Raw genomic sequence first — 24,628 nt, forward strand, 5'->3', positions numbered from 1 at the left:
AAGGTTAAAACATTCAGTCAGTCAGTCATTGAACATTTCTTTTATTATCCTTGTACTAATGTTGCATATTTTAACATTACTACAAGGTAAAGATATTTCAGAACGCAAAACTCTGAGATACCATTTAAAAAAGTGAATTAAATTTTGGCGTCTGTAATTAAAAATTTTGAGACATATTAGAATAGAACACTATTGAATCAATTATTGTTTTGTTTTTTTTTATAAATTTATTAAACTTGAATAAAATTAATAACTGTTTTTTTTTTAAATTAGCTTAAAGTACAATATCATAATAACTGTCGCCCAAACGTGGTGGGCTGTAAAGAAATAACGAGCATAGTAGTGGGAAATAGAACAGAAGTAGAAGCATATTTGTTACATAATTTGATGTGTTTGTTTTCTCTTCCTGTCTCTCTCTGAATTTTAAAACAAGTGGTATATGTGAATTTTACAAACATCCTTAAAATGTATTTGAAGGGGTTTAATAATTTTATAATTTATTTCACCTAACAATTAGGAAAAATGTATCGGTTAGAAAGGTTTGCTTCGGTTTCTTTTACAAAAGAGATTATTGTTGGTTATTGGTAAACATGTCAGTCACAAGAAAACAAAAAAACGCAGGAAAGGAAAGAGGACAACAAGGAAGAAGATTTTGTGAAAGAAGTCTCTGACAACCAAGAAAATTCTACTGTAGTTGAGGAGAGAAAAGAAACACATATGTTAGAAAAATTAATAATGATGATGCAAGTACAACAAGAAGAAATCAAAACAATGGTGAAAAAACAGCAAGAAAACAGAGATAAAAAATATTTAAAGTATAACAAGAAGAGAAATGGGAAGAAAATAAAAAAATGACAAGCCGAATAGAAAGTAGATTGGAAAAATATGAATATGAAGTTAAGAGTTATCTACAACAAATACTAGTGTAAATAAAAATTCTTATAGAAAAATGCACTGAATATAATAAACCACTAGCTTTAATATTTGTCGACTATGAAAAGGCATTCGACACCGTAAATCAACAAAAAATGTTGGAAGCCTTGACAGAATGCCGAATTGACTATCGGTATATAAATATAATTAAACATATATACCAAAACGCAACAGCCAGTCTAGAGTGGGTGATCGTCAAACCCAGAAATTCCCGATACAACGTGGAGTACGCCAGGGGGACACCATATCGCCGAAACTGTTCACTACGCTTTTGGAATATATATGTAAAAGGGCAAAACTGACCGACAAGGGCATAAACATAAACGGAGAAAAGCTTAGCCATCTAAGGTTTGCAGATGATATTGTACTAATAGCTGATAGGATAGATGAGGCCAAAGAACTTTTAAATCAGCTCTACCTTTCCTCGCTAGAAGGAGGATTGAAAATAAATATATCTAAAACCCAGATGATGACAAATCTTGTAGTCAGCGAAGATATATGCGTAGGAACAAGATCCATAGACCAGGTAATGGCCTATAAATACCTAGGTCATGAGATTCGCATAGGAAAAGATAACCAAACCGTTGAGCTTCTCTGTCGTATAAGACTGACTTGGGCAGCCTTCGGCAAGCTGAACCATATTTTCAAATCGTCTGATATACCAATATGCCTTAAAAGAAAAACGTTTAATCAGTGTCTTTTGCCAGTGTTAACTTACGGTGCCGAAACGTTGACCATGACAAGGAGAACAGTTCAAAAGATCCGTGTGTGTCAAAGGGCGATGGAGCGTGCTATGTTGGGCGTTTCACTACGAGACAAGATCCCAAATCGCCAGCTACGACAAAGAACAGGAGTGGCTGATGCAGTAGAGAGAGTAGCAACACTAAAATGGAACTGGGCAGGTCACGTGGCTCGAATGACAGACAATAGATGGACAAAGCGGATACTGGAATGGAGACCAAGAGATGATGCCTACCGAAGTAGAGGTCGTCCACCAACACGTTGGACTGACGATCTAAAACGTTGTTAGGAATTTGATGCAAGAGGCACAAGATCGAAATAGATGGAAAATTATGAGGGAGATCTATGTCCAGCAGTGGATAAGCGAAGATTGAATGATGACAACAAATACAAAAAGAAGTAGATAAGATAGCAAAAGAAACGAAGTCAAAGGGAGAAAATAGAAAATTTGCAAGATACAGAAACTGTAACAGTACGGCAAGGAGACACCGTCTCCCCAAAGTCATTTACGTCGCTTTTAGAACATACTTGCAAGAAGGCAAATCTGAACGAGTATGGCATTAACATAAATAGATAGAAGCTCAGTCATCTATGATTCGCAGATAACATCGTTCGTATAGCCGATCATATGGATAAGACAATAATATTGGTGAAAAAATTATATCAGTCTTTCTTGGAGGACGGTCTAAAGATTAACAAGATCAAAACGCAAATAATGATTAATCTGGTGCTAAATTCTAGTATTGCTGTTGATGAAAGGAACATTGAGTAGACTACATTGTATAAGTACTTACGATATGAGGTTCGGTTGGACAGAGATAACCAGACATGTGATCACCCCCATCGTTTATCATTAGCCTGGGCAGCGTTTGCTGAATTAAACTACATATTTAAATCGGACTTACCCATATGCCTCAAAAGGAAAATCTTATAAAGCGCAAACATTAACTCTCACAAAAAACGTAGTGAACAAGATTTACGTGGGATTCATAGAGGGCTATGGAGCGCCAGATGTTAGGTGTATATCTAACAGACTGAATCCTCAACGACGAAATACGAGTAAAACAAAAACAACAAACACTATCGATAAATTCATTATAAATTAAACATTGCAAGCTGTTCAATTTTTTCACATGCGAAAAATTATGACATTTTTCGTTGTATTACTAACTATTATTCTACCACAATTTTACAATCATTACCTTATTCCAACCCTTCATAATACTTTCTACTTCCATTTCCAACCCCTCTCCTTTAGAAATACAGACAATTGTAAGACAGAAAACAAGAAGTCGCCCTCTCTTGCATGTTGCCTATCGTGAGGAACAGTCGCTTTCTCTTGCCTGTTGCCTATCGCTAGGAACAGACGCTCTCTCTTCCCTGTTGACTCTCCCGCTTATAGTTACACGAAAAATACCGCAAATACTGTTTTAAGTCGTATAATGACACAAATGTGCTCTATCTCGTGATCTCAGTGTTACTACCGCGAGACACGTGTTCAGGAACCGGTACCCGGAGAGCTTCCCCGTATGAAGAACAACCGCGAGTACAAACCTGTAAATACTGCGAGTATGTGTGCAGCAGAAAAATTGGTAAGACTTTGTATAAACTTAATTTGCTATAATGTGTATAACCCTTTACTACACATCCTAATTCATTTGAACCAGCCTTAGGTAATACAGTCCTCATACACTGAAATTATATTCATAATTTCCCATATGTACACCCTTTTTGTACACAAGCTATAAAAAGTCCAATTTACTATCAAAGAACAAGTTCCTTCTTTTATAATTAACTAAATATGACTCATGATAGAGATTAAGGAAACGTCTCGGACAGAAGACCAAGAGGTCGGTCACCAACAACATGGTCAGACAAAATTCAGAATTCAGCGGGCCAATCATTCTGCGAAATCCTTAGAACAGCTGAAGATAGAGACCAATAGAAAAAATTTGTTAGGAGTATTTGAGGAAATCACGATCCCCAGTAATGGAGAAGCAACAAGAGAGAGAGAGAGAGAGAGAGAGAGGGGGGATTAGAAGTATATCAGTTTTAAACATTTCACAGACATCATACATAATACCGAGATATTATGATACGAATATCACAGAATATCATATTTCACAGAAAGAAAATGTTAGTGATATAAATGCAGAAGTAGCATAAGTGAAGAATTACAAGTGGGTTAGACAAATTCAAGATAATGTTAGGAAAAATAATAATCTAAGCAATAAATGGTAATGTGTGCAAGTAGATCAAATGCCATAGACCATATGTCCAGAAGAATCACCTAGTGAGTAGTATAAAAGTTTTAATCAATATAAATTACTAAAGACATTATTAAAATATAAGAAAAATAAATAATAAAAAAATGTGTTTAGAATAATAAATAATAATCTAAGCAATAAATGGTAATGTGTGTATGTAGATCAAATGCCACAGACCATATGTCCAGAAGAATCACCTAGTTAATAGTATAAAAGTTTTAATCAAGATAAATCCCCAAAGACTTTATTAAAATATAAGAAAAATAATCAAATAAATAATCAAAGAAAAGTCTTTAGAATAATAAACATACCTTTTGTCCAGATTTTATTTCAAAGTTTAAATTTTTCAAAACAGGCGGCTGTTCCGGCGCGTATTTTAAGTAGGTTTCTTTAAATGAAATTTGGCCTTTATCTGGCCAATTTTTAGGAGCTTTCTTAGTTGGCAGTGATTCAAATGGGCCTTCTGTGTCCAGTTTTGTATATTGTAAGATCCTTTCAACGCTTATCATATTACTTGAAAGCTCTGCACTTGAACGAATTCCAAACTGAATCATAATATTTAATATAGAACATTGAGCTATAACTAAGCCGACATAACTACTAACCATATCTAAAAACACAATCTGGTAAGAATATTTTATTTTTACGAGATATATATATATATATATATATATATATATATATATATATATATATATATATATATATTTATATATATATAAATATATATATATATATATATATTTATATATATATAAATATATATATATATATATATATATATATATATATATATATATATACATACAGGGATGTTAAAAAGTTCTGCATCACCTTACCAAATACGTGAAAATAGAAGTTTAAGGCATTTACCTTAAATATTTTTCAACCATTTACTATCTACATCAAACAAGCATTTAAACATAATATTATACAATGGAAATACAACAAAAATTTTGATTAATTGAAAAAAATGTAGTTCGGAAATTTTTTTATTCAATATTACAAAAATTAGGCTATTTACATCAAGACGATATTGTACATCACATTGAAGTGATTTAAACTAATTTTAATATTTATTTGGTCAGCCCTTGTTTTTAATAACTAGTTCACATCTTTTGGGCATGGAATTTATTAATTTTTACAGTTCCTCCATGGAAATACAGTGATCCCAAGCGTGGATTAGAGATTCGATTAATTTCGTTTTACTTGTGGGTTTGCTTTTGGAAATAATGTTTGATATCCTTTGCCACAATCTTATCTTAATGTCGTCATAATCTTTAATTATGATGATTGTAAAGAATATTTTTCCATTACAGCAAGCTCTGATGAAGCTCAAAACTATGTGGCGAAAGCTTGGCTTTTAATAAAAGGCACTCACTTAGAAGCACCCGTTTTTTATTGCTTTCTTAGTATTGGGTCGTTCCCGGTTACCTTTAACTGTCTGTTGTTTACCAGTAGCCCGTTACTGTTTATGACTTTCTTTTTATTATATATATATATATATATATATATATATATATATATATATATAAATTACTAAGTTCTCGGAAAAAACCGCGTTAAGAATACGTTTCGGCATTTGGGGTCTCAACTTGCCTACTAAAGCAACGGTCTGCCCAAGGATTTTGGTGGGTGGAGAGAAGTCGACATTAAATAAAAAGAAACAAAAAAACTTCATATAACAATGTACAACATACGTTCCATGGCAAAAACCCTAAGAACTAGAAGAGGAATTGGGGAACATGAATTGGGACATAATAGGGTATATGGTTAAAAGAGGAAGTGAAGGGTATGTGGACTTACATTCAGGCAACAGGTTTTTCTACAACATACGCTGGAGTAGGTTTCCTAATCAACAAGAAGAGAAAATCACAAATTCAAATAATTTATAGACTTTCGAACAGGGTTACATTGAAAACCCTAGAAGTAAAGGGGTATAAGTGACAAAAAGTAAATTTTGAGTCGTTTGAGTCTTAAACGCCGTTTAAAGTTCACTGTAATTGCCATGACTATTTAATACTAGTTTTTCTTCTCCGGTTTAGTAACTAGGCGTTATTATTATTATTTATAACAAAAACTCATAATTTGATTGACTTTACTCATTTTGGAGCTATTTTTAGGTTGTTAAGTAGCACTTGTACCTTTTTACTTCTAGGAAATGCAACATAAAAGTAAAAATGTAAATAAATCATAAAGTTTTTATACAAATTTATTCTTCATAATAACACTTATACATAGTTGACTTCTGCTTCTTCTGAGTTTGCTAGTTCTTCAGCTTGTTGACCATCATGTCGAAGATTTGTGAAGAACTCATGATTATTGTAGGTACGTAGTTAAGTAACTGTTAAATATTTGAATATTTAGCTTGCTTAATGAGAGGCCTTAGTCAATCGGTACTGGAAAGAGATCTGGCAGGACAGAATTTTTGCCAGCTTGAGTGGGTCTCATAGATAGCTCACTAAACTCTTTACCTCTAGCTGTTATTCTTGTAAAACTGGGTGAAAGGTTTGTCCTGCTGAAAATGTAACCATTGAATACTCTGTATTCCGTTTACGCTCTTCTTGAAGTATGGCGCAAGTGTTTGGAAGTCCAAAAAATCATCAGTTTTCGTCTGTACTGAAAAGAACTTTCTACTTGCAGAAAGTGACCAGCTCCGTCCAATGTTGATTTACATACAGGTCCCTCTTTGGTTACCCTCATTATAAGAATGGCCACTTATAAACAAGCGATGATCTACTGTTGTATGATAAATATTAGTATTTCAAGACAAGATGATATTTCCTGACATCCACGTGACGCCTGACCTTCGTGCCACATAAAGAAATGGGTCGTTTCAGTCAAAGATGATCCCAATTTTGCTAGTATCCTTTAGGTCATGACACTCATCTTTTGCTGTTCTTATGGCTTCCGCCTTACGCAAGTATAAGTCTTTCTGTAAGTAAGAGTAAAAAGAGTAAAAGTAAGATTTATTTTTATCTGAAATTTGTCACAGACGTCTGTACTTGGTCTTTCGACACTAAGGTTGAACTGAGTCTTACAAATATTCCTGTAAAAGCTTTCCTTTACAGGTTCTTCCTGTTTTTCCTCCTTACAGAAATCGGAATAAAGTTTGTACATTATTTTCAAATTAACACTCACGAGGAAGATACCTCCTATTCGGAGTCTTATTTCTAGTGTAGTGACTTGTGCACCTAGGGAATTTATTAATTTGTTCTTTTAAGATTTCAATTGACCTTTCAGAAATTTGGTTCGTGGGTGATTTCTTTTGTCTTTTATCTATGCATGCCACGCCTGAGGGGACTTGTTTTTCAACTTACTTGTTTTTTTTTAGGCTACATACATCCATGTCCTTTAAAGCTTAAAAAATTGAACTCTTCTTAAAAACACTGTAGTTTAATAACAACAAATTAATATTGCTTTAGAGAAGCTATAATATTACTACCCATCCAAAATGATAACAAACTCAACTAACAGTCTGACACAGTGGAACAGGGGTACAAGTGCACTTGTACCTCTTCTCTTCCAAGCCCTACTCGTAGTTGGCTTGGAGGTTAAGTAACTTGCCGCTATAACGCATCACCTGTTAGACTTATCGCTTAGATTTCTTTACCTCCAAATAGAATGAAAGATTTCCAGTTCGGCGATGCAGTTATCTCAATATTTACAAAAATGTCACTTATACTCCTTTACTTCTAGGGTTCTCATATATGATCTTAAATTCAGAAACCAGAATAAAGATTTTTCAGGTTTATGCTTCAACTGATGATAAAATAAATACTTTCTACGAAGACCTTCAAAAAGCTATAGACAACAACAAACAATTTAAAATAATAACGGGAGATTTAAACTCCAAAATAGAAAGAAAGGATTGAACTCAGTAAACAAGACTGGAAATTGTATGTATGCTGTGAATACCTTTTACAAAAAGAAACCCAACAAAAGGTGAACATGGATCGCACCTAACCGACTACCAAAAATTAAATAGACTATTTTCTCTCAAACAACAAAGAATATTTGAAAACGTCAGAACAATAAACAACATAACAACTGGTAGTGAACATCGTATAGTTAACGCGAAAATAAATATTAACATGAAAGAAGAGAGAAAAAAGAATCTTAACAAAGTAACGCAGATAGATGCTTTTAACGTAAGAACACATAAAGAGGAATTCCGAAAGGTCTTCGTGAGTATCGAAGTTCGAATCAGATCCTTCACATAATCAAGACCAAATTGACGACATTAACAAAAATATAAATAAATACCTTCTCGAAGCCGGACTACAAGTTGCAAAGAACACAAGAACTAAAAAGACAACATAAGTAACGAAACTAAACAACTAATGAAGAAAAGAAGACAACTACTAAAGGTACACAAACGCCATATTCAAGCATACAAAGAACTTATTAAAACGAATAAAAAAGAACTAAAACGCGACATAAAAATGGAACGAGAACTTAATAGAGCAGGTCATTGAAAACAAGAGAGGCATAAAATGTCCAAGGTCAATACTGGGTGTCCCCCAAGGAGTCTAGTAATGCTTAATACACTAAATACATAAAAAAGGATTAAAATGTGACTTAAATAATTATAGACCTATATCGTTACTCAGTCAAGTATACAAACTGTTTATAAGAATTATTAACAATCGGTTGACTTACAAAATGGACAATTACCAACCGGTTGAACAGGTTGACTTTCACTATTACAAAGATTCAATATTACAAAGACAAAAACAATGATCAACACAGACGATCCCAGAAGTATAACTATAAATGACAGTGAGATTGAATAAGTCCGACATATGGATGTCAAACCTGGACACTAACCAAGGCAAATATGAATAAACTAGCCACGACAGAAAGGACAATGGAAAGAGTAATGTTAGGTATACGACTGTTAGAAAAAAAGACAAACGACTGGGTAAGATCAAAAACAAAAGTAGAGGATATCACGACAAAAATTACCAAACTTAAGTGGAGCTTCGCAGGTCACACTGCTAGACAAAAAGACCAGCCTTGATACGCCACAATACAACATTGGATACTTAACAAAGATAGACGGCCAAGAGGAAGACCACAGATCAGATGGTTAGATGGTATAAAAAGAATAGCCGGAACAAATGGAAGTATGTTGCTCAGGATAGAGAACGATGGAAGGAGTTACGCCTATGTCCAAAAATAGATTAGAGAAGGCTAAGAAGAAGGGGTAGCACCAATTGATGCCAAAATCAGATAGCATATGTTAAGATGGTTCGGACATGTCCAACGTCGAAACGGTAATTACCCAATAAGACTAACTGCTAATCTGCATGTTCCTGAAGAAGATAATACTTTTTCCTGCGAAGAAACTTAAATTAAAAATAGAAAATTAAAAAATACGTCAATGTGATGAAAAATAGGAAAGCTCTAGGAGCGGGTAGAGTATACCCGTAGAATTGATTACAAGAATAAAGGCGACAGAAAGTATTGTAAGGTTTGTCGAGGACTTAGTAGATCGAAATGAAAGAGAAGATATGTTGGCTTCTTTTTGTGTAGAAAAGCAAGTAGTAACAATAAACACAATTTTCAAATTACCAAAGCGTCGACAGAAACCACTATTAAGAGTCAAAACATATTCAAGTGAAGATGTACCAACATATCACAATATTTTGGTAGAAAAAATCATCATCATTATCATGCAACCTCTTCTGTCCACTGCTGGACATAGGTCTCTCCCATTTTTCGCCACTCTTCACGGTTCTGTGCTTCTTGTTGCCATTTCTTGGATAATCATCTAATGTCGTCCATCCAGCGTGTTGGTGGTCGTCCTCTGCTGCGTTTGTCTCATCGTGGACGCTAGTCAATTAGTTTTCTGGTCCATCTTGTGTCTTTCAGTCTCGCTATGTGACCTGTCCAATTCCATTTCAGCTTGGCTATACGTTCGAAGACATCACTGATACCTGTTCTTTTCCTTAAGTCTTGATTCCTTATTTTGTCTTTTTTTGTCACGTCGAGAATTGATCTTTCCATGCGCCTTTGTGCCACTCGCATTTTTAGTGCTGTTGTTTTTGTGAGCGTGAGAGTTTCTGCTCCGTATGTCATAATAGGAAGAATGCATTGGTCAAATGTCTTCTGTTTCATAGCTATCGGGATGTTGCCCTTAAAGATGTCTTTTAGTGAACTATACGCCGCCAAAGCAAGTGTTTTTCGTAGAAAAAATAAGACTAATTAATAGCTACTTTCTTGAGTCATTTTAATGCAATCTACTATTTTTATTGAGAATAGCCACAATTTCCCTTTAAAACGTTTTCGCTACTGGTCTACCCAATCGTGTATATGGATTTCAAACCTTAAGAAATAAGAGAACTTCTATATGTATTCCGCAAAAACCATTTGCACATGATCAAGTACACTTCTTTTAATATAATTTGAAGCCACTGGCTCCATCTATGAAAAACCGGTTTAAATAATCATTACCAACCAACATGGTGACCAACAGAAGTTGTGGACCTTTCATTTATATATTTTTTATTTTTATACAGTTACGGTTGCTGTTTTATTATACTGCACGGTTTTATGAATGTTTACGGAATATTTCTTGATAGTAATCTCATCGTTATGTGGTAAAGGTTTTTGAAAAAACTGTATAAAACATTATATACACGATCGTGTACAATTGTGCTGGAAGGTAAATTTCAGTTAGTTATTTGTGTACACAATCGTGCGCAACTCTATTCAGAGGCTATTTTGTATTCGAATCAAATATGTGTTGATTACAGGTAAAAGTTACAACAAAACTTTTCTTTTCAGGCTTAAGAAACTCAAAAGCATCGATTTTTATGCGAGACGTGAGAGTTAACAAATATGTGAAAAATTTGATGCAGAAATTAGACAACGGGGACTTTTCGGATCTCTCCGATTTGTCCGAAGGTGAAGCTGATGATGAAGATCTATTAGAAGAAGCAGAAAATGTGGAAAGCCGCACTGAAGACATAGTTGCTGCAATGGATCCACAAGATGACAATAATGAAGATGAGCTTCGAGAAAATGAGCTTCGAGAAGATGAAATATTCGACGACGTAGGTGTAATAGGAAAATATACTATCAACAGAAATGATGAAAATACTTTTGCGTATTTAACGACTAAAAACCAAATTCAATAGACATAAAGACAAACTGCCCCACTAGCAATGCAAAATTGGACCAAACCTCAAGATGAACATAGCGATACAGAAGTTAAGTTGCCTATTGAATATTTCTCAAGATATACCCCGGTAGCTTTATTCGAAAATGTTGCAGAGAAAACAAATCTGCATGCCAGCAATGTAACGATTTTAATTTTGCACACACGAATTCAAAAGAAATTGAGATCCTTATAGGTTTACACATCATAATGGGATGTTTGAAACTGCCTAGAATACATTTATATTGGGATAATGCTATAGGTATGAGCACTTTTATTAACAGTATGTCCAGAAACAGATTCTATAATCTCAGAACATATTTACACATAGTAAATAACTTAGAAAAAGATCCAGATAATACAGATGTTTTTTATAAAGTTCAACTAATTTTTGATGCCGTTTTGAAAAGATGCCGAGAATTAGAACATGAGGAGAAGTTATGTGTCGACGAATAGATATGTCTCTTCAAAGGAAAATTGTCGGTGAAACAATATATAAAAAGTAAGCCTAATCCATGGGGAATAAAACTGTTTCTACTGTGTGGAGAGAGTGGACTGATATATGATTTTATTTTGTATCAGAGAAAAAGACCGAAATTGACCAAACTTTATAAAACAAATTTGGACATGGTGCTGCAGTTGTAATTCATCTTAGTAAAAGAATTCAAACACTTTATACACAATTATACTTTGACAACTTTTTTTCATCCTATGCGTTATTGCAGTATCTAAAACAGAATAACATTTACGGTGCCGGAACTGCCAGACTGAATAGATTTGGAAAACCACCTTTTCTCAGTGAAAAAGAATTTTCCAAGAAACCCAGGGATTACATGGAACAGCTCTGTAGTAAAGACGGTGACGTTATTTTAGTCAAATGATTTGATAACAGAATAGTCAATAGGGCATCTAACTTTGTTGGTATTGGAGATAAAGATATCGTTAAAAGATGGGACAAAATAAAAAACATTTGTAGATGTTAAAAGACCAGAGGTAATCGAGCGTTATAATTCTTCTATGGGCGGTGTAGATAAAATGGATTTTATATTAGGCTTATATCGCATATTTATCAGATCGAAGAAATATACCCTTCGTCTTTTCTTCCACGCAATAGATATGGCAATCTGCAACAGTTGGTTGAAGTACAAAGAAGACTAGGTGTTGACAGCATAAAAATTCTCGATCTTTTACATTTTCGAATGGATGTTGGAAATTCCTTAGTACCTGCTGGTACAATGTATGGTAAAGACAAAAAAAGTGTCGACCAAGGTTACAAGACGTAACTTTAGAAACAAATTCAAACAACACTAAAAGGTGTAGACTTGAAACTCGTCCCATTGACACAGTTCGATTAGATAATGTGGATCAGTTGCCTATTTACAGTGGTGAGAAAGGGACACACACACACACACACGCAGTGATCAACCCTGCCCCTAGGAACATGTGTATACCAATGTAAGAATGGGATCCACATGTCCGAAGATCAAACCGGTCACACCTCGCTAGTGGAAGTGGTACCTATCTGACCCCCAGGCTTTTCCACCACCCCTCCTCATCGTGTGACTTACGTGAGGAGGCTTATGATCTGAAATTTACTTAAGATGCCCTGGGTAATAGGACATCCTCGGTTTTTAGTGAATGTGGTTATGCCACCTAACTGTAGGGGTAGCCACATCTAGGCTTTTCTCCCTATTTACTTTACTGACTCAATTGATTTTACTCTAGCTTTACGTCGGAACTTGAGTCCCTAAAAAAAGAAAAAAGAGCGTGTGTTCCGACCATAGAGCCATCAGCCTGAGCTGATGACTCTATGTCCGGAAAAGAGTGTGTGCTCGGTCACTCAGCCGCCGATTTGGCAAAATAAATTTTGTTCTCCTCGCCGGCTGAGCACCCGAGAGGGGTCCGGCCACCAAGCCCATGCATGCCGCACATGACCTCAGTGCTCGGATTTCGCGAGTAGATCTTTCATTTCGATCTGCCTTAAGGGCCTAGTCCGCGGAGCGGTATATAGAATTCTATATTTGCTATATAAGGTAAATTTACGTTAAACGGTTTAATAAGAAGTATGAATGTATCAATATGAATTTACGTTATTTAATCAGAAAACACATTTTTTTTTTTTTTTTTTGTGGACTTCCTTGTGGCGTCGGGACTATAAAATGCCTGGGCAACAATTCTTTCCTTTTTTCCTTAATCCTATTTGTGTGCGTGTATTGGGGTGTGCAGTCCCAAGTGTATAATGCTCTCACACACCCCGGTGTATATTGGACTTATAATTACCTAAAAACCTAAAAAAGAAAAGCGTACCCTCTCGCCAGAGTTTTTTTTTGGTGTGTTTTCTGATTGACTGCATTTCTTTGTTCGTTCTTCTTGCAACCATCTCATTCTTTATTTATTCGTTCGGGTTCTCCCTATATCGAGCTATCTGTTGTTTTGGTCTTCTGTGTACCGTCCTTGTGTTTTCATTGTAGTTAGTCAGCTCTCTTAACATTCTGCTGGGGTGGTTTCTTAGTCCGTTAAAAATTTCATATGCTCTCTCGTCTAGCGTGCGTAGGATTCTTGTTTGTCCTGAGTCTCTATATACATATCTCAAGGGTACGTACCTTGGTATCTTAAGGGCATCTCTGACTATTTGATTTTGAGTAGTCTGTATCTTTTTCCTGTTTGTTTTACAGGTGTGTCCCCACGCAGCGGATGCATATGTTAGGACTGGCAGGATAATACTATTCGCAACCCTGATTTTGGTTTTAAATCGTAGTTTACTTTTCCTTCCAATAAGTGTTGAGAGCTGACTTTTCAACGCTTTGGCTTTGCGTATTTGCTGATTGATGTGCTCAGTGAACGTTAGCTTCTTATCTAGATGTACCCCTAGATATTTAGCCTGGTTGGTCCAGTCTACTGGGGTGTTTTCGATTGTAATTTCGCGATTTGGTACACTTCTTCTGTGACTAAACATTACAGCCTGTGTTTTATCTGGATTTAGGGCTATTTTCCATTTTATGCACCATCTTTGGAATCTGTTTAGTGCTCTTTGCAGATGATTAGCTGCATGATCCGGGTTTCTCCAGCTAACAGCTATTGCTGTGTCGTCAGCGTAAAGACTCAACAGAGAGCCTGGCTCTTTTGGCGTGTCGGCCGTATAGATGGTGTACAGGTACGGCGACATCACCGCTCCCTGAGGCACACCCGCCTCCAGGGTCCCGACTTCGGATAGGGTTGCCCCTATTCGAACTCTGAACCTTCTGTTGGCAAGATATGACGCAAGGAGGCATGTCATCGCCTCACTGTAACCAAATTCATTCATTTTATAGATGAGGCCATGGTGCCAGACTCTGTCGAAGGCTTTGCTGACGTCCAGAAAAGCTGTAGCTGTGTACATTTTTTCATTAAATCCTTTGGTGATGAATTCTGTAAGTCGTAGTACCTGTAATTCACAGGAGTGTTCGCTTCTGAACCCGAATTGAGCCTCTGGTATGGTTTCTAGCATTTGTGATTCTTCATTGAGTCTTTTTAGTATAACTCTTTCCGCTATCTTGCTTATAGATGATAATAAGCTGATAGGTCTGTAATTTTGCGGAAATGTGCCGTTTTTACCAGGTTTTGCAATCATTATTACGTGTGCCTCTTTCCACCTATCTGGGAAATATCGTAGTTTTAGCATGTTGTTTATTATGTTAGTGATATAAACAATAGCTTTTGTTGGTAGATTTTTCAGCGCCCTATTTGTGATGTTGTCGGGTCCTGCGGCTTTTTTGGCATTTGTCATTTTTATAAGTTCCTTTATTTCTTCGGGAGATGTATGTGTAATACCTATTCTGCCCTTTTTCCTTCTAAGTCTTCTCGCTGTTCTTTCTACCTCTTCTTCAAAGTCTATGTCATCGTCGGGGTCTTCGTTGTTTCTACACGCCCTTTCTAGTTCGTCCTTCATGACTTCGGCTTTGTCGATTTCCGTATGGACAATCCCGTTTACTCCGTGTAGGGGAGGTATGGGTTTCTTGTCCTTTCGAAGGATTTTAGATAACTTCCAGAAGGCGGATTTGTTAGGATTTAGCTCATCGATATAGGAGTCCCAGCTTTCATTTCTATGATTTTGAAGTTGTTTTTTCACTTCCCTGTCTAGCTCATTTGCAATCCTTTTGTCTTCTACCATTCTTGTGCGGTAGGCTCTTCTTCTTTTCCGGTTTTTCTCTTTGATTAGGTTTTGAAGTTCTATACTTATATCCCTGAATCTTCCTTTTTGTCTTGTGATTGTTTCGGTTTTGGAGCTGGCATCGATAGCATTGTTTATTGCTTGTTTTAGTTTTATTACACTGTCTTCTAGTTCTGTAATATTATTAATTGTTGGGATGTTACCGATGTTCTCGCTCACAATTCTTCTAAAGTTTGGCCAACTTGTTTTCTTTCTGTTGTGGGGCTGCAAATAGTTCAATTCTGTTGCGCCCAGGGTCAGGACGATTAGGTTATGTGTCGAATCGCCTTCATTTAGAGAGTGTATCTCGTATTGTTGACCCACGTTGTGTAGGATTGCAATGTCGAGATACGTAGGGAGTTCTCCGTGGAAACATGTCGGTTCTGTTGGTCCGATGACATATGTGTTCGGTCTGTTCTCGAGATGGTTGCAGAGATATCTTCCGTTTCGGTTGGTCGTCCTGTCAAACCAATTGGGAGATCTAGCATTTAGGTCTCCAATAATTATAGTTGGCTCTTCTGAGTTCAGTATTAGGCTCAAATCTTCGTTGAAAATCGGATCATGTGGTCTAACGTAAGCTGACACTATTTTTAGTGTTTCGTTGTTGGCCTTAAGTCGAATAATTGTGGCTTCCATTGTCACCAGTCCGTCTGGTGTTGGGATGTGCTCGTGTTCGAGTCCCCTTTTGACTAATATAGCTGTTCCTCCTGATAATGCTCTATGATCCGTTCTATAGATATCGTAGCCTGGAAATTTTGTTTTTTTCCTTTCCACTAGTTTAGTTTCTTGAAGGGCTACGATATCGAGCTCTAATCTGTTTATTATTTCATCCAGAAGGTTGATCTTTTTGAATATTCCGCCGGAATTCCATGACCCAATGCGTAGATCTTCGTTTTGGTTTGTTAACATTTTCGGACGGCTTCTCCAAATGCAGTCATCATTTTTGTTGCTTTGTCCATCATGGACATCATTTCCATCATTTTGTTATTATACTCTGTATGGAAGTTTGCGATGAGGGTAGCTGCGTCCTGTACCGACACTTCTTGTGGTTGTGCTGGAGATTCTGAGGTGGTTTCAGCGGATTTTTTCGCTGACTGTGCGTAGCTGACTCCTTTGTTGATTGGAGCGCTGTTTATGGGTCTTCCTACCGGTCTTGTTGGGGCAGGTGTTTTCTTTTTGGGGGCCTTAGAGCATCCTCTATAATTTGCTGTGTTCGCTTCACCACAGTTTGCACATTTGGGGTCGGTTTCCCGGCTTTTCTCACAGTCGTTACTGATGTGGTTTTCTCCGCATTTTACACATCTGGATCCGCAATGGCAAGCCTTTGAGCTGTGATAGAACCCTTGACAGTTATAACACTGTAGGGTGTCTTTTGTGATTTTGAATTCATCCTCCACATAGATGCGCATGTAGCATATATCAGATATTTTTTTAATTTTTGCAACGTCTTCCTCTTCGAGGGTGACGATGAAATGTGGCAGTACTTTTTTATCAGCTTTTTTGGAGATCATATTGATCACCCTTGTTGCTTCTATTCCTTTATTGTATAGTTCGTCTTTAATTGCTACTGTGCTAGTAGTAGCAGATAGCCCTTTTATAATGACTCTTTTTAGTTTATCGCTATCTATGAGATATGCGATGAATTCTACTTTTGGACTGTGTTCTTCTAGGATGTGTACCATTCCTAGGTAATCTTTTCTGGTTTTTGTGTTAATAACTATCGATCTGCCTGATCGTGCAAACTTGTTGACTGATATTATGCCTTGGTTGGCTGCTCTCTGCAGGATTTTTTGGTGTTCTCCTACAGTTTTTAGGATTATCGCCGGTGGTTTCGGCTCTTTTACTATAGGCTCCTCGCTTGTTTGCGGTGAGTCTTTTGGTACGTCGTTTTCTTTTTCAACTTGGCTATTTTTGCTCAAGTTATTTTGGGCAGTTTTCTTTTTCTGGCTTCTTTCATGAGCCTCTTTCGCAGCCTTGTTAAATTCGATTTCTTTCCGCTGATTTATTATCTGCGTCTGCTTTTCGGCGACGCTTATTTTTGTTTTCACACTACTGTCTGATTTCTCAGTAGTGGTGCCTGTCTTTTTTCCTTTTTTGTTTTGGACTTGTGTCCAACCTGCAGGTTCTTTGGTTGTTATGATTCTTTCCGGCTCTTTAGGCTTGCCTTTGCTACCGGTGAACCGATTCCTAGTTCCACTAGCTTTACAACGTCATTATCGAGGGAGGCTTTCCACGGGTCGATTTCCATTATTGACTCTTCTTTCTCCTTGGCTGCTGTTAATGCCATTATATGTTGTACAAGTTTTTGTATCTCCTTGTCCTTTTCTTTGTTTTCGTTTCTCAGCTCAGTCATCTGAGCGAGAAGGTCTTGGATTTGTTTATTTGCCTTTTCCTCGCGGATACGGCTTTCTTCTTTAAGGGATTTGATCTGTTCCGTCAGTACATTGACCGACCTTAAAAGCTCATTGGCCTTTTCCCTTTCCGCCATTTCTCTGGCCTTTTTCTTTACTTCTTCGTCTTCCGAAGAGTCTTCTTTGGGCCTTAGCCTTTTCATTTTCTTGCCGATTTCGGGCTCGGCTTCATTTTTGGAGACGTTGTCCACGGCGGGTTGTGTCTCTACTACAGTTGGGGGTGGGGCTTCGCGCGATTCCGCAGCTGGGCTCGGCTCTTCGTCGATGGCGTCCATCGTATTGATATCGTCATCGGTGTCGATTTCGCTTTTTTCTTCCTCCGACTCGGGCAGATAGGAGTCATCGTCAGATATTACGATTTCTATGTCGTCGATCGCGGGATTAGTCGATTTAATAAATTTATTATATAGCTCGATCGAGCTGTCAACAGAGGGGTTTGATGATTCGGCTAAATCATTCTCTTCTTCTTCTTGTGTTGTCACCTGCGTGACAACACTTTCTGGGGGGGGAATATCACTCATATTGCCGTAAAGCAGTGAACAAATAGTTCATAAGATATAAGAAAATTCTACTTAGACGACTCTGTTTTTTTTCCACCGACTGACCGCTGTCAGTACGGCTTACTGGGTGCCGTCCCAGGTACCTCGCGGTAGTTCACTCCCTGTATTCACAGTGAGGGATCCTCTTCCTGTTTCTCACACCTCAGGAGCAGGGGCCGTTTCTGTCCGACCTTGTCAAATGTCAAGGCCTTACAGTGTCATCCCTGACGACACACTGAGGTGATCCCGAATTCTTCGCAAACGCGAAGCTATTATAGCCTCCGCGAGGAGCCTATAAAAACAGCTCCTCGACGGTTTAACTAGTAACAACCTCGCATCCGCTTTTCGCTAATATGTAGGACAAGTGCCTATGCCACACTCGGTGTCTTACCCACCGGGAGCTGAAAAGCTCCGTTGTGGTGAGAAAGGGATTGGATGCTGCAAACAAAACAACTGTAAGGGGCGTTCACATTTCCGGTGCCGCAAGTGTAATGTTTATTTGTGTCTAGGAAAGGAGAGGAACTGCTTTTTTTGACCTTCCACTCGAAATGGCTTTGTATTTGTGTTAGATTTTTTTTGGGATTGATAAATTTTCACGTATTTTAATCTTAGATATAAGCTAAATATAAAACAAATAATTATTAAAATCGGTAACATAGTTTCGAAACAAATTTCTTTTTCAAATAATAATTACTTGTTTCGGTTTATTTTTAAAGCTTTTACATAAAAAATACACATTTTTACCATTTAGCCCAACTACTGTTTGGTACTAATGTACACAAACATGTACAACAAAACTTTTACATCTGGTGGGGGATTTTTTTTTGTTTTTTTGTATAATCCCATTTATTTATACCTATTTAACTAAAATTCCACCAAAAAAAAATTTTTTCTCTCTCTAATAATATTTCAGTAGCGAAAAATAAGGTTCTTGGGAAAGTTATCTTGGCGTTATTTTGTTTTGTTTGTTTTGTTGTACGGTAAAGCGCGCTACAAATTCATCTATATTCTTACACAGTTCACATTCTAGTTTAAAGTTTAAAGAAAGCAGACTATAATAAAATAATAGAGTTTGCAGAATTTTTAAAGATAAAACGTCAAGAAGATAATGAATTTTTTAAGAATATTATATGGTGAGAGGAATCAAAATTTATAAAAACGAAATATTTAATAGGCACAATTCGCATTACTGCAGCGAAGTAATTTAACATTTAACAAAAGTACGTGGTTTTCAGGAGCTATAGAAGTTTGATGTCTTTTGTGCGGTCAGAGACAACCAGGCTCTTCACTTTTATGATGGTAACGAATTATTTAGATTCTTTACCACCGCAAGAATATAGAAAACTATTTTTTCTTCACGATCGAGCTCCTCCTCATTGTTCCAAAATGATAAACCAGTTTTTAGATGAAGCATTTAAAGATAGGTAAATAGCCAACAATAGTCCTTTTTGGTGGCCCTCTTGACCACCAGACATAAAACCTCCAGATATTTTTATATGGGGCTACAAAATATGAAGTATATTCCCGTCTTCTTATAACAAAGGAAGACTGTGAAATTATATTTCGCAATGTATTCAATTCTCTCTTTGCAGCAATGATCAGCCATGCAACAAACAAAGGCGAGTTAAAAAGGCTCTATAAATGCTTGGAGGTTCAAGGACAAAAATTTTAACACTTGTTATGAAAATGCCACCATGCAGATAAAGCTGGACGAAAGCACAAAAACTAATCCCATAAGACTACAACGGGGAGTAAGACAAGGAGACACCATCTCTCCCAAACTATTTACCCTTGCTCTAGAAGACATTTTTAAGAAACTAGAATGGAACAATAAGGGTATCAACGTCGACGGATCATACTTAAACCACTTGTGATTCGCAGATGACATAGTTTTAATAGCCGATAATATCCAAGAACTGAATGATATGTTACAACAATTAAATTAAAATTAAATTAAATAAAGTTTCAGGAGCAGTAGGCTTAAAAATGAACTACAGCAAAACAAAAATACTGAGCCGAGACCAGACAAATATAACAATACAAAATCATACCATAGAAAATGTTGAACATTATTTATACCTAGGTCATGTTATCAAACTAGGAAAACCAAATCAAGATGCTGAAATTAAAAGAAGAACACAACTGGCATGGGGCGCTTTCGGCAAATTAGCATATATCTTGAAAAACACCTCCATTCCTGTAAACTTAAAGAAAAAGGTGTATAACACATGCATACTAAAAGTTTGTACTTACGGCTTAGAGACAGTAGCCCTTACCAAAAAATCTGCTAAAAAATTAGAAACAACGCAAAGAGCAATGGAACGAATCATGCTTGGAATATCAATAAGAGACAAGATTAGAAACATCGAGATAAGACGTAGAACGAAGATTAGGGGTATTGTGGAAGAAATTGCAAAAATGAAATGGCGCTGGGCAGGTCACGTAGCCCGATATAACGACAACAGGTGGACACGGAGAATTCTAGAATGGAGACCAAGGACGACAACAAGAAGCATGGGAAGACCTCAAAAAAGATGGGTAGATGACATAAGAACAGTGGCAGGCAAACAGTGGATTAGATTGGCGCAAGATAGAGAAAGATGGAAGCAATTGGGAGAGACCTACATTCAGGAGTGGATGGAAAATGGTTGACAAAGAAGAAGATCAGTTGTTATAATGAATGTATGTGTAATTAAACAAAATAAATTGTGTATTTTACTTTTTTAACTTAAAAACAAACAAAATATATTTTATATAATGTTTAAGTATTCTCTTCACGATGTTACGGATAGGTCGCGGTAGGTCTGGGTAACTTGTAGACGCAAAACACATGTTCTAGTATATAAAACGTATATTTAAGTAATCCGGTTGCAAATTAGTCGTTTTAAGTATTTCTTCATAATATACTAATTTGGATTGAACTATCTTGGCAATAAAATCACTAATCATTGCTCTTTTTTCTATTGACAAAACATTGCCTATACTTCATATTTGATTAAAGGATTCTTATAGTATGATTATACATGGATATGCGTATGTTAAGTGTACTCATAACTCTGTCTAATAAATTGAATAATGTCTCGAAATGAATTATTAACAGAAAAAAGAGTATTTAGGACCTCATTTAAATTAATTTTTTTTTAAATACCTAATGAACAATGATTTTTTTTGAAAACTTCAGAACTATTTTAAAATGAGCTTACGAAAGTATGTATCTTATTATAATTTATTTATAAGTATCATAAAATAGTTTCACTTACCGTACTTAAAAAGAAGAAATTGAGCTGAAATAATTGTTGTTAAAGTACTACTTAATAGATCTAAATACAATCCAAGTGCTACACTACTCACTAAAAATGAATAGAAAGTACTGGTGTGTTGATCTTTTAAGGAGTCAAACTCTGAAATAAGCATCTTTTCAGCATTAGAAGACCTGATTGTCTTAATTCCGTTTAACGATGCAGATAAATGTGAAAATATTGGAGAATTGGCTAAAATCAAAAGTGAATATAAGATAAACTCAAACTTTTTTCTAAAAAATTTCGCTATATTATGACGACACGTTTTACCATATTATGACTTCTTCAAAAGTTCTATAGGTTTTATAGATTTTATAGGTACAGCTAACCTATAGGACAATATTAATTTTAGAAAATTTTATGGATAGATATAAGTAAACTCCTTTTGAATTTTGAATTCGGAATTCAAAAATTTTTACCATCGGAAGGTAATATATGGTAAAACAATCAATTTGTCGAATAAAAATTAACACATAGCTTTTAAACTTGCTGTCATTGAGCAACAGTAGTCCATATTATTAAAGGTTACATTGGAGATATCGAGCATAGTCACAACAGAAACCTTAATAGTATTTCAATGCTCAATCACAACAAAAATCATTACGGGATCACAGTTCACAATTAAATTGTGTTTTACCGGATGGAAATGTATGAGTACAGAAAAAATTAACGAGCTGTATGACTAACAAGCTTGTTTAGCATTTAGATCACGTCCAATCTCTAACCAATCGAATCATACAAATTAGAATCTGTTATTAAGGATGTCTGTCTGTTAAACATCAAATATCGTTCCAGTTCTGCATTTATATATAGTTCCGTGAGATTTGTTCCATATAAAAAGGGTTCCTTGACGAAAAAAAAAAGAAATCCACAAGGAAATTAAATTCCTGCAGCTGGCTGTATACCATGTATCACAAAAAGAGGTTTAATCTTTGTACGTAGGTATATTTAAAAACCCTTAAAAGGGCTACATCAAAAAACACAAACGTTTTCGGAATAATAATTCCATCATCAGGTTAAAAAGCAGGTTAACATGCCTGAGCCACCAAAATATTAGGGTACAACCCTTTACAAAAATTGAAAATTAATAAAAAATGTACATGTTGGTGTTAAAAGTGAGTGATGTTTAATACTTTATTGGATTTAATTTCAGGCAACACATAACCATGCCTCAAGTGAGTTCCAGAGTCCGGAGAGTAAACCTCTTCAAACGGACATCAGCTGGTAACTGTTACCAGTTTCTCAGTTTACCAGTTTCCGTTTGTGTTTTTGATGTAGCCCTTTTAAGGGTTTTTAAATATACCTACATACAAAGATTAAACCTCTTTTTGAAAAAAGAAGAATTATTAAAGAAATCTATAATTTTCAAGACTTGGCTTATTTCCAATAAAAAGAGTAATTGCATTAACATGCCACAAAAAAAATACCTTCAGAACAATTTCAAGATGTCATCCAAAAATCTCTAAATATCTGGTAATGTCTGGAATGTCAGAAAAATGTATACTAAACAGAGGACGTTTACAGTTTAAGAACAGAAATTTTAAAACCACCCTTATTCAATATGTGACATAGTGCAGAATGTTCAACAAAAATCTCAAAATCAAAACAGAAGATGTTTTAATTGTGGAAGCATAGGGCATTTGTAAAATAATTGCAGAAGCCGATCCCAGGTAAGGACAAAAGAACCAAATAATGAGGACAGAAGATCGACATTTAGAAGCCCGTCACGTAGTCCTACTAGAAATAGTAGTAAATATAGGTCCCCAAGAAATCGATTTCCCACAAGTGACCACAGAAGTGAAAAAGATATTTTGTAATCTGAAGTTGCCTATCTGAGGGAACAAATAGGGAGTAGTAAAAATGAAATAAAAAAGTTAGGAGAACATGTGTCAATTTTGCAGAATGAACAATTACAAGAATTCCTAGATGCTTTAAACGAATTAAAGGTTTCCTGTAAAACCTTAAAAAGAGTCAAAAGAAAGATAATGACATAAGAGCCATACGAGAATGACTCAAAAATGGAGTAAGGCCTGCTTGGTAGAAAATAAAAATACAGTACAACTATAAAAGCGTACAGGCATACTGGACTTAATGGGAATCTCTGTATCTTTCCAATGGTCCATTATATCGGAAGTGGAAAAGCCCCAATGAAGTACGTGCAGTTTAACAAATGGTACTGCTAAAATCACACATTAAAATTTTGTTACAAGAACTTCATAGCAGCCTTTCTGGAGGACATTTTGGTGTCAAAAACACTGGTCAGAGTTCGAAACAGATTTTACTGGATCAATTAACGCCGAGATGTAGAAGATCGGTGTAAAAAATGCGATTGATGTAACGGTAGAACAGGCGCTAGAACAAGAAGTCATGGCACAATAAAATGGCACAATATCTTTCCGGAGAGTCATTTTAACCACTATCTTGGTTCGATATTCTTGGTCCACTTCCAATAACAGAGAGAGGAAACAATTACTTAATAATCGCAATGGATTATTTTTCAAAATGACCTGAAATTTTACCGTTTCTTAATCATGAAGCGACTACAGTAGCAGAAACATTCATAATATATGTCGTACGAAGACATGAAATTCCTTTAGAGTTAAATTCTGATCGATGGCAAAATTTTGAGTCAGAATGATAGTCAAAATAATAAAAATCTTGGGTATTAAGAAACCTCGCCTCTTTATCCTCAGCTTTATCCTACGCCTATCAATCAGACGGAATGGTCTAAAGATATAATAGAACATTTTGTTAATACCCTTTAATGTTTGTCGCTAATAATTAAAAAGATTGGGATAATTTATTTCCTCTATTTCTGTTAGCCTAGAGAAGTTTCGAACATGAAGCAACCGGATATTCTCCATCGATGATGATCACCGAAAGAGAAATGAAGCTTCCTTAAGATCTTATTTTTGAAAAATTCCTCAAGATCGATCCTGACGGAGATCGAAAATTTAAAAGAAAAATTGGAAGATGTCTACGAACTTGCTCGTAAAAGTTTGAAGCTTTAAAGTGATAAAGCCAAGGTCTGGTACAACTTTCTAAAGAGGTGACCCAGTATGGTTAAACAAACCCACACGTAAA

The 24,628-nt window shown here is 35.9% G+C and overlaps 1 protein-coding gene across 3 annotated transcripts in view; it reads right to left on the reverse strand.

Annotated features, from left to right (window-relative positions):
• LOC140447686 (ATP-binding cassette sub-family C member 4-like) overlaps positions 1-24,628 on the reverse strand; it is a 188,556-nt gene that overhangs the window by 23,912 nt on the left and 140,016 nt on the right. For all 3 annotated transcript variants that reach the window (XM_072540482.1, XM_072540481.1, XM_072540483.1), the window contains 2 exons: positions 21,506-21,736; positions 4,253-4,551 (listed from right to left, as the gene is read on the reverse strand). In XM_072540482.1, the coding sequence (XP_072396583.1) occupies positions 4,253-4,551; positions 21,506-21,736 (530 nt within the window). The remainder of the gene's footprint in view (positions 1-4,252; positions 4,552-21,505; positions 21,737-24,628) is intronic.

Source organism: Diabrotica undecimpunctata, chromosome 8 (assembly GCF_040954645.1).
Source record: "Diabrotica undecimpunctata isolate CICGRU chromosome 8, icDiaUnde3, whole genome shotgun sequence".
Lineage (NCBI taxonomy): Eukaryota > Metazoa > Arthropoda > Insecta > Coleoptera > Chrysomelidae > Diabrotica > Diabrotica undecimpunctata.